Here is a 10,725-nt window from a genome sequence, read left to right on the forward strand (position 1 = left end):
GGCAGCTCCCGAAGACGCTGTGAATAAAAAACAACGCTATATCCACATGTAGCTGCTACAACAAGCTTTCGGTAAAACTGAACTGGAAACTAGTAAATCTGTTTTAACAGAATGTGGAAGTAAACTGGGCATAACACTTATTGATTCACCACTCCAAACCTTACAACTCCATCTGCTTTCATTAAATTTAAGTAGTGCATTATCATCCAGAGTGGACAATTATAATAACATCAAAATGTACTTTTATTCCCAAATTATGAACCCATCTTACATTTTATGAGTGCCTCAGGAACATCCAGGCTCTTTTTGACTTCTCCAATGATGCCGTAACTGCCACATCGTATGGGGATCTGGAGCTGAAAAGGACATTGGCATGGAAATAAATTATCTGGGGATGCCCCTCATGTACAATAAAAATGTACAAGAACCAGCTTCTTGACTTCCTATAATATTTCATACCTCTCGGATGGATTAAAACGCCTTTGATTTTCCTCTGAATTATGGAGGCGCCTCACCATGTCCTGTAACATTCAAAATATGATTAAATTATAAAATCATAAGTCATAGCTATTCTATACACTGTTGTATAAAAACAAATTTACACTTGAGGCCATGTGTCCAGTGGTCAAATCATAACCATGAGGTTACAATAGCAGTCTCTCTGTCTCTCTCTCTCTAACGGCCCACGGTCAAATCACTATAATATGGCCAAATCATATTCCATAAACGCCGTCCGTGTTTTACAATTGTTAGTGTCATGTTTTACATGCCAGAGTAGCTGTAGATGGCCGATGTAAAACATACCGTAGCGTTCCCTTTTTAAATAATGCCATCAAAAACGGCTGCGGCTCGCCAGAGTAAACGGCTTCCTGCAAGCCAAATAGCACACTTGTATAGCGGAAAACTACGCTGAACTCCACTGAAACGGCTTCCTTTGTCGTTGTTAATAGTAGAAACAAATGCATGGCCAATTCACAACTCGACCCGAAAGATTTGTAGAAAATAACATATTCTATCAAGTAATTAATTAATCTGCTTTAGTTGCTTGTAAACAGATTGATATTACCGATAAATTGACAGATTTAAATTTGGCGCCTTAATTTACAACAGCGTACCACACCACTGTCAATGCATTATTACACATAAAAAGCTCCCTGGTCGGGTGAAGCTAGTTATGCATAAGCTTGGCTGGCGCTACCGTTAAGCTAGCCTTTTAGTGGTAGGAGTTTGGCTAGCGCACCTAGCAACTAAATTAACGGATTTTTTAACGAATAAAGTCGATACGGTAGCTGTACAAACACGGTAACCTTGGCCTACTGACTTACCGGTGACTTGCCGCAACTTTCGGCGATCGATCGGGCTTGCTTCAGTGGCCTTCTCTGATGTTCTGTCCTGTTCTGCCTCCCCAGCAGGTGCTCCCTTCAAAACAGTCCCACCGTCTGCGTTGCACTGCTTCAGAATGGTGATGACGCGGTGAAAAGGCCAATAAATCGACATTTTCAGTGGTTGCTTTTTCTGTGTTCTAATAATTTTTATGAAATGTATATGGTGTAAATAATTTTACGTTACCTTTTCATGACTGTCAAACAACAGCAAGATCATTCAAATGTTTTTCTTGAAGTCTCAAAATGATAGCATGAACCCTCTCTTGAACGGAAGTTTGCACTGAAGTTTGTTAGCTTGTTAGCATTTTGTGACTTCCAGAAAATAAACATTTTAATGATGATGCAGGTCTTTGATAACCGTGAAAAGGTAACGACACGTTATTTACACCGTATACATTTCACATAAATTATCAGAATACAGAAAAAGCAGCCACAGAAAATGTCGATGTTGTACTGCACGTTGTGGGCGTGGCCTGTTTGAAACGTCACAGGGCCTGTTTCGAACACATTTTTCGGGGGCTTTGCCGTGGATCATCGGCTACATTCCATTCCAAATCCCATCAATCTGCCGTACAAAGTGTGTGGACATTTCTGGTTCCTGAAATTCCCAGGTAGCTAAACTGATAGCTGGGGCACGGGAGTAGACTAACCTGGAAATGTCCGTATACCCACAATGGAATAATTGGAAGTATCTGGGACCTGAAATCCCAGGGTATCTTAAGTGGACGGACGTGTGCTGGGATATGCAGCTCTTGACACGCTGAAGTAGAATATTTCCGTTTACCCCCGTAAATTTGAAATTTCACGGGAAAATACAGAATGTGATTTTATTATTATTATTATTATTATTATTATTATTATTATATCAACCAGGCAATGAGGCTGTGGTGAAAAAGCTTTGAAAACTTATATTTTATCACAACAGACAGCAGTATATTCCAGTGGACAGTGTCTACATTACAGTTAGTATTACATGATATGATTGTTGTTGTTGTTGTTGTTTTAATCTACAGGACTGTCATGTTAGTCCTGTGTTGTTTTACAAGAATTTGAAATGACCTGCCTGTGAAGCTTAGGCTAAAATCTCTTTTTTTTAAACACTTTTTACAGAATTGCTATCATGTAATTGCATGTATGTATTCTCTTCTGGTTTGTTTGCTGATATTACACGTTCAGCACTTTTTGAAACTTTTCAAATTCTATAATGCAAATCATTGTCATTATTGTCATTATTATTATTATTATTATTGTTAGTAGTAGTAGTAGTAGTATGCTGTGTATGTTTTGATTGGGATGCTTAGGCGAAGCTCTGCTTATAATAACTAATCTTTATTAAATCATAATATCATCATCCACCACCCAATAATGTCATCAATATAATCATCTAATTCATTAAATCTGTGATCACAGACTTTCTGGCTGTGAACTCTCAGAGACTCACTATGAAGTCCTGGCCTCAGCTCTGAAGTCCAACCCCTCCCATCTGAGAGAGCTGGACCTGAGTAACAAGAAGCTGCAGGATTCAGGAGTGAAGCTGCTGTCTGCTGGACTGGAGAGTCCACACTGTAGACTGGAGACTCTCAGGTCAGACAGCATATTTTTTTTCTGTACTGACATCAATATTATATGAATATTGTGGTGACACTTAATTTGAGCACGTCTGTATAGAGTCGTTCCATTTGAAATCAGACAGTATGTGGGAGTTTTACAGACACTTATTTTAGAAATGAATTTGATTCTGCACCTATACCTTCACAAACCAAGCTGTAGTTAATACATGGTGATGTCTTTGTACATTGGCATTTGGAGTTCATTACTGTAATAAAAATGAAATGGTAATTTCATCATGGGGGAGTTTCATAAGGATAATGCAAATTTCTACACATTACATACAAATATCTGTAAAATGTAAAGGTTCTGAAGCTGAACAAATATGCACACATGTGATTTTCCACCAATGAAGATATACCAGAAAACATATTTATCCATTCTGGACCTAAACTAAACCTTTATTTATTTGAACTACTTGGCATTCAGGGCCCAAACTCCAGATTTATCCATATGGTTGGTTAAAGAATGTGTTCAAGGAAAATGGATCAATTGTGAGACAAACGTAGGTGTGACAGTCTGTCTGATTTCAGATGGAATGACTCTATATAATATATACAATTGGATTATGAAACAATGGATTGTTGCAAGCATTCAGGTATATTTTATTTGATAGCTACATGCTTTATTCTTTATTCAGATTGAGTGGCTGCAGCTTGTCAGAGAGCTGCTGTGCTTCTCTGGCCTCAGCTCTGAAGTCCAACCCCTCCCATCTGAGAGAGCTTGACCTGAGTAAGAACAACCTACAGGATTCAGGAGTGAAGCTGCTCTCTGCTGGACTGGAGAGTCCACATTGTAGACCGGAGACTCTCAGGTCAGTATTACTGACACTGTTCAACAGACCACCATTTAAATTCTGCTTTACATGCAAATTAATGTTCAAGTGAAAATCCCCGACCTCTGTAGGATTTTCCTGCTGATGTGAGTTTTGAAAGCAGCTGAGATACCAACATTTATCACTAGTTTCTATCCTCTGAGAGAATATTTCATTATTTCCTCTCCTTACTGCCTCTGTTGTTGAAACCTAAAGTAAAGGACTTGTCACAGTCTGTCACAAATTGAGTCCAGAACTGAAATGAAAACACAAACCAGATCCTTGGGTCAACTGTACAGTTTCTGCATTATCAGAACTAATTTCAGAGCAGTGCACTATTGAGAAAATCCAACATGTAACTCTTTTTAAACAAGGAGTTTACACTGAGAGCTAGGATCTCTTTTTCAGAAAACCTGTACAAAAGTTTGCAAAAGCAATCCTCAAGAATAAAACAATAACTAACAAACTATTAGTGCTGGGTGATTTGGCTGAAAATGTTAAAAATGATTAAAATGTTCATATCAGGCGATATCGAGTTTTATCACCATATATGTAAAATCACTATTTCTGTCAAGTTTAAAGGGTTGAATAGAATAAAAGTTGAATAGATCACAGTCAACTTTCATTTAACACTTTTTTATTAGCAGAATAACAAAAAAAGAGTAATAATAATAAAACAGACAAGCGGGAATGAAACTCTTATTTTTCAACACTATAACCTTATATAATCTTTAAATAAGAATAATGAAACAAAAGCCTGTTCTTCCTTTCCTGTACCTCTCTCTATTCCTGTCTCAGCCATAATTCACTGTCACATCTCCAGCTGGTTCAGAATAGAGCAACTAGGATTTGAACCAGTGGTAAGGTAACATCATCATATCCCCAATTTATCATCTCTCCACTGGTCACCAGTTAGATATAGAATTAATATTAAAATTTGACTCATTGCTTTTTGTCTTTCCTCCCTTCTTAATCTTGTTTCTCATGTTTACATTTGATATTATTATTATTATTATTATTATTATTATTATATCAAACTACCTCTTTTTAAAGAAGAAATCACCTTACACTAACTACCATGTGTGAATGCATTAGCATGAGTGACCCCGGTAGGAATCAAACCAGCATCTCTGACATTGTTAGTGCCACACTCAACTCAGTGAGCTACAACACCATGTAAAGCACACTGTAAACTCTGCTTTTAGATAAGGCTGACATGAATACAGTCTGTTAGTAGTAGTAATGATATGAAAGCAGTGCCCAAAAAACACACACAATAGTGACATTAATGAAGCAAAGCCTGCAAAGCTAGTTCAGGAAGACAACTGGAGTATGGTGGCCTTTTTAGGGCAGCCTCAGCCGCCTTTGTCAGTCGTAGATGTACTTAGTCAAATCTAGGTGGACTTCTGTCAGTCCTAGCTGGACTTGTGTCAGGTTTAGCTGTCTTTTGTCAGATTTAGATGGACTTGTGTCAAGTTTAGCTGTCTTTTGTCAGACTAAGGTGGACTTGTGTCAGTCTTAGCTGTCTTTTGTCAGACTTAGGTGGACTTGTGTCAGGTTTAGCTGTCTTTTGTCAGATTTAGGTGGACTTGTGTCAGGTTTAGCTCTCTTGTCAGATTTAGATGGACTTGTGTCAGGTTTAGCTGTCTTTTGTCAGACTTAGGTGGAGTTGTGTCACTCTTAGCTGTCTTCTGTCAGACTTAGGTGGACTTGTGTCAGTCTTAGCTGTCTTTTGTCAGATTTAGGTGGACTTGTGTCAGGTTTAGCTGTCTTTGCTGTCATTGGGGTCACTAGATAGTATATTCCCCTCAATGGTCATTGGTGCCTAGTAGGGGAATGGCCACACAACGGCTGGTGCCCGGCCCACACATTGAGGTTTCACATAATGTTACAATGACCTTGCTTGATCCTAAGATACTAGCTTGCATTTGGGATATCAGCGAGGCCACATGGTGGAAATGACTAGCTGGTGTCTGGCTCTGTGTCTGAAGCGGCTTTGGGGGGGGAAGTTCCCAATCATCACTCCCTGATCTCTTTGGCTAGCTGTCTGCTGCAGGGAGTGACAGCATCAGAGGCTAGACCCCATACTGAACTCTGTATCTATATTTGCATTCATTCTCAATAATCTGTTTACGTGAGTTGGGTGACTGAAATTATAAAAGAAAAACATTTCCTTATCTTTTCATGTCCATTGAGGCTGAGTGACTGTAAACTGTCAGAGAGAAGCTGTGAAGCTCTGGCCACAGTTCTCAGCTCCCAGTCCTCCAGTCTGAGAGAGCTGGACCTGAGTCACAACGACCTGCAGGATTCAGGAGTGACGCTGCTGTCTGCTGGACTGGAGAGTCCACACTGTAGACTGGAGACTCTCAGGTCAGTATTACTGACACTGTTCAACAGACCACCATTTAAATTCTGCTTTACATGCACATTAATGTCAGTGAAAATACCTGACCTCTGTAGGATTTTCCTGCTGATGTGAGTTTTGAAAGCAGCTGAGATACCAACATTAATCACTAGTTTCTATCCTCTGAGAGAATATTTCATTATTTCCTCTCCTGCCTCTGTTGTTGAAACCTAAAAGACTTGTCACATTCTGTCATAAATTGAGTCCAGAACTGAAATGAAAACACAAACCAGATCCTTGTGTCAACTGTACAGTTTCTGCATTATCAGAACTAATTTCAGAGCAGTGCAGTAATGAGAAAATCCAACATGTAACTCTATTTAAACAAGGAGTTTACACTGAGAGCTAGGATCTCTTTTTCAGAAAACCTGTACAAAAGTTTGCAAAAGCAATCCTCAAGAATAAACAAAAACTAACAAACTGTTAGTGCTGGGTGATATGGCTGAAAATGTTAAAATGATTAAAATGTTCATATCAGGCGATATCGAGTTTTATCACCATATATGTAAAATCACTATTTCTGTCAAGTTTAAAGGGTTAATTTTGCTCATGAATAAAAGCTGAATAGATCAGACAGTCAACTTTCATTTAACACTTTTTATTAGCAGAATAAAACTATAACTAGAACCTTATATAATCTTTAAATAAGAATAATGAAACAAAAGCCTGTTCTTCTGCTTCTTCCAATATGACCTGAACGCAGCAGAAAAGCAGCAGCCATGAGGAAGTGTGTGAGCAATGCTGAAAAGCATCAGATGGACTATTAGAAAAACTGTTGCGATAATTGTTCAGTCGCAGCTATTTAAAGATATGTGTAACTGGAGTGTGAGTGTTTCTGTTTCAATCACTTTTTGGGTTCAACTGTTAGAGTGTGTTTGCTGTGTGTGTGTTGGACAGCAGCTGCTGTTTAACTGAAGCTATGTCAAGCTCTACAGTGAAGGAAGTGAACACAATCAATCATCATGATGGAAAAACTAGGAAAATAAAGCCCAGGTTGAACATAACCACAATTATGCTTTAAGAGAGGAACTCTGCTGGTCATTATTGGAAGCCATCGAGCTGCTTTTATTTTGAAGTTGAGGAAAATTTTACAGAGATAATTATCAATACCGTTTTTTCACATTACATCATTGCAAAAAAATGCAACAATATGTAGCTGTTTGCTGCTTGTGTGTGTGTGTGTGTGTGTGTGCGTGTGTGTGTGTGTGTGTGTGTGTGCAGGCTGTCAGGCTGTCAGCTCTCAGAGGAAGGCTGTGCTTCTCTGGCCTCAGCTCTGAGCTCCAACCCCTCCCATCTGAGAGAGCTGGACCTGAGCTACAATCATCCAGGAGCCTCAGGAGTGAAGCTGCTCTCTGCTGGACTGGAGGATCCACACTGGAGACTGGACTCTCTCAGGTATGGAGAGGCAACGTCTGTTAGAAGGCTGAGAGCTCACACACATTTTCTCTGTCACACTGACAAGCTGAGGAATACTGTTTCATGTTGAAAACCCTTAGGAGTCCCGGGGCTATTTTGGCCGTTTTGCAATACTTGTCATTTTGCCTTTATATACCACCTTAAAAATGTTTACCACATCAATGCCTGGTATGTTTTTTTTCAGCACAACCTCACCTATATGACCTGAGTATTTTTTTAGTCACTTGGAGATCAGTATCAACACACAGGACCCAAACACACACAAAGAATAGAAAATCGGTTTTAGAAAATGATGATTTCTTTATTATGAGAAACAAAAGAATGCTGAGTGTTTCGAATGCAGAAAAAATAATTTCAAAGGTATAACAATGAATTTGTCATGTTTTACCGTGAAGAGAAACTCCAAATGGCGATCAGAAACTACTATTTCCCCTATTTCCTCCTATTTTTTTCTATTGGTTGTCCAAAACCACATGATGCAAACAACTGCATTCTATTGGCTGTCCTGGCCCATCCTTCCTTCATATGTAAATCCATCCTGTAGAACTAATTCTGCACATTTGAGGCTTCGACAAAAAACGACAAAGATATAGCGGAAAATGCACCGGAGCGCCAGACGAGCCGGTCAGGCTATTAAATGTCCATGTTTGCATCATCAAAGAGAATCTGCTGATCTGACTTATTCCCTGTTTATTCCTCCAGTGTGGAACATGGTGGAATGCACTGGTTGAAAACAGCTGTGAGGAAGTGTAAGTGTGTATTTAGTTTGATACATGAAAACAAAGCAACACACATTCAACTATTGAGATGGAAAGTCCATCTACACCACAGTATGTGAACTCCATTCACTCAGATCCTACTGTGAATCAGGATGATGGCTGACATCATGTGCCATCATGAAACTGCTAAGAAATGAACTGTCAATAAATCAACAAACAACCACAACAGGTTTATTAGATGAGAAGCTGCTGCTGTATTGAGTCTTGTTCTCTCCATCAGATGCCTGCGAACTCACACTGGACCCAAACACAGTATACAGAAAGCTGATCCTGTCTGAAGACAACAGAAAGGTGACGAGGGTGAGACAGAAGCAGCCATATCCTGATCACCCAGAGAGATTTGAATGGGAATATCAGCTGCTGTGTAGAAATGGTCTGACTGGTCGCTGTTACTGGGAGGTCGAGAGGAAAGGATGGGTTCATATAGGAGTGACTTACAGAGGAATCAGTAGGACAGGAGGGGGTGATGACTGCAAGCTTGGATTGAATGACAAGTCCTGGAGTCTGGACTGCCCTGATAATAGTTACACTGTCTGGCACAATAACAAATCAACAGTCATACCTTCCCCCCGCTCCTCTGACTCTAACAGAGTAGCAGTGTATCTGGACTGGCCTGCTGGCTCTCTGTCCTTCTACGCAGTTTCCCCTGACACACTGATCCACATCCACACCTTCTACTCCACATTCACTGAACCACTCTACCCTGGGTTCTGGTTCTGGTCTGGGCCTGGTACCTCAGTGTCTCTGTGTCAGATAGAGGAGGGAGAGAGAAACACTCACACTGTGACCAAAGACAGCTGCTGAAACCATAGTTCACTCTGGACAGGATCACACACACACAGACACACTGTAAAGTGAGAATATTAACGTTTGCATCTTCATACGGGTTTACTCCTCATGTCGTTGTGAACAAACATGATCCATCAGTCAGTGTGAACAGAGTGGATTGAAAATGAAATGAATGAGATATTTAACTAGACAGAATCAAATTATTGTTTTTGATCAGTTATTGGTGATTGTCAGGTTAAAATATTTCCCCTTTGAATCTTTGTTTTATTTGATCAATCTCACTCCTCCAAGCTAAACATCTATCTTGTTTTCTACAGGAATAAAGGTTATATGAAGATTGTTTGATCTGCATAGTTTTAAACAGAAATTGTTGACTTTAATATGTAATTATTCTTGCCTTTAAATAAAGCAGTGTATTGCTCTGTTAAAAATAAGTAAATAAGATGTGGGTCATGAAAATCAAGGAAAATGTAACGTATTTATTTACATTGCCAATTTGGCTGAAGATGTCACTGACACTCCAATTTACCAATTCATGTTAAGGATCTAGAATTATTAAAAAATAAAACACAGCAAACAAACCACCATTGACAAAATTCAAACAAATAGAAAAAACAACACAAGAAGAATATTATCACTATTGGCAAAACGAAATCAAACTCATAAACAAAACTAAATGCTTCCAAAACCTTAAAACAAATTACAATTTGGCCCAAATCTGATCAGCAGCTAGCTGTATAGAGGGGCAGGAGAGACCAGCAGCTAGCTGTAGAGACGGGCAGGAGAGACCAGCAGCTAGCTGTAGAGACAGGCAGGCACAGAAGAACCTGCTGCCAAGAGAATAAAGAGTGTGTCACACTGCGACTCAGGAGAAACAGAAAGTGAAGAACTCTTCCTTCTCTCCTGGACAGTATGAACACATCAGGAATGCAGACTTTTCAAAAATCTCTGTAAGAATAGAGAATATTCAAAATCTCAGTATCAACAAAAAAATGTGTCTCCTGCTTGGAGAAAATGTTGAAACAGTAGAACTCTGTGCTCAGCATGTGATGTAATGATGATGTCATGGTGATGTCATGCCATAATCCAAGAAACACATCAACTCTGTAAACTCTTTTTTAACTTTGCTTTTTTGTAATCATCACTGTTATTGTTGTTACTAAATATTCTATGTGATGAATCTATGTATTTAATATGCAGTTTATTTCATTTTATTTTACTTTATTTCTATCTAATTTATGTTTGAATCTATGTTTTGGCAAAAATGTGCACATGTATGTCATGCCAATAAAGCTCCTTGAATTGAATTGAACTGAGAGAGAGAGAGCCTAACAAGAATAGAGCTCTTCTACCATCTAGTGGAGGAACCCTGCTATTGCAGCCTGTTTCCTGAACCCACTGACTACAGTTTGACCCGACTTGACCTGTCTTCACGGTTAAAAAAATAAGGGAAAATAACCATAAAATGGCTCCATGCAGCTCGTCCAGCATAATGCAAGTCTCCACAAGACAAACGATCCCAAAGTGACT

General features: G+C 39.2%; 1 protein-coding gene across 1 annotated transcript in view; it reads left to right on the forward strand.

Moving 5' to 3' along the window:
• The window catches only part of LOC139641209 (uncharacterized), a 79,928-nt gene extending 69,442 nt beyond the window's left edge, over positions 1-10,486 (forward strand). Inside the window, 6 exon segments of the mRNA XM_071515496.1 lie at positions 2,796-2,969; positions 3,634-3,807; positions 6,004-6,177; positions 7,433-7,606; positions 8,330-8,376; positions 8,627-10,486. Of these exon segments, the coding sequence (XP_071371597.1) occupies positions 2,796-2,969; positions 3,634-3,807; positions 6,004-6,177; positions 7,433-7,606; positions 8,330-8,376; positions 8,627-9,210 (1,327 nt within the window). The 3' untranslated portion in view covers positions 9,211-10,486.
• Positions 10,487-10,725: the final 239 nt, after the last annotated feature.

The sequence above is a fragment of the Centroberyx affinis genome, unplaced genomic scaffold, assembly GCF_046629955.1.
Source record: "Centroberyx affinis isolate AG114_WGS23_722 - 3 ecotype Tasmania unplaced genomic scaffold, CSIRO-AGI_Caff_v1 ptg000356l_1, whole genome shotgun sequence".
In the NCBI taxonomy this organism is placed as follows: domain Eukaryota; kingdom Metazoa; phylum Chordata; class Actinopteri; order Beryciformes; family Berycidae; genus Centroberyx; species Centroberyx affinis.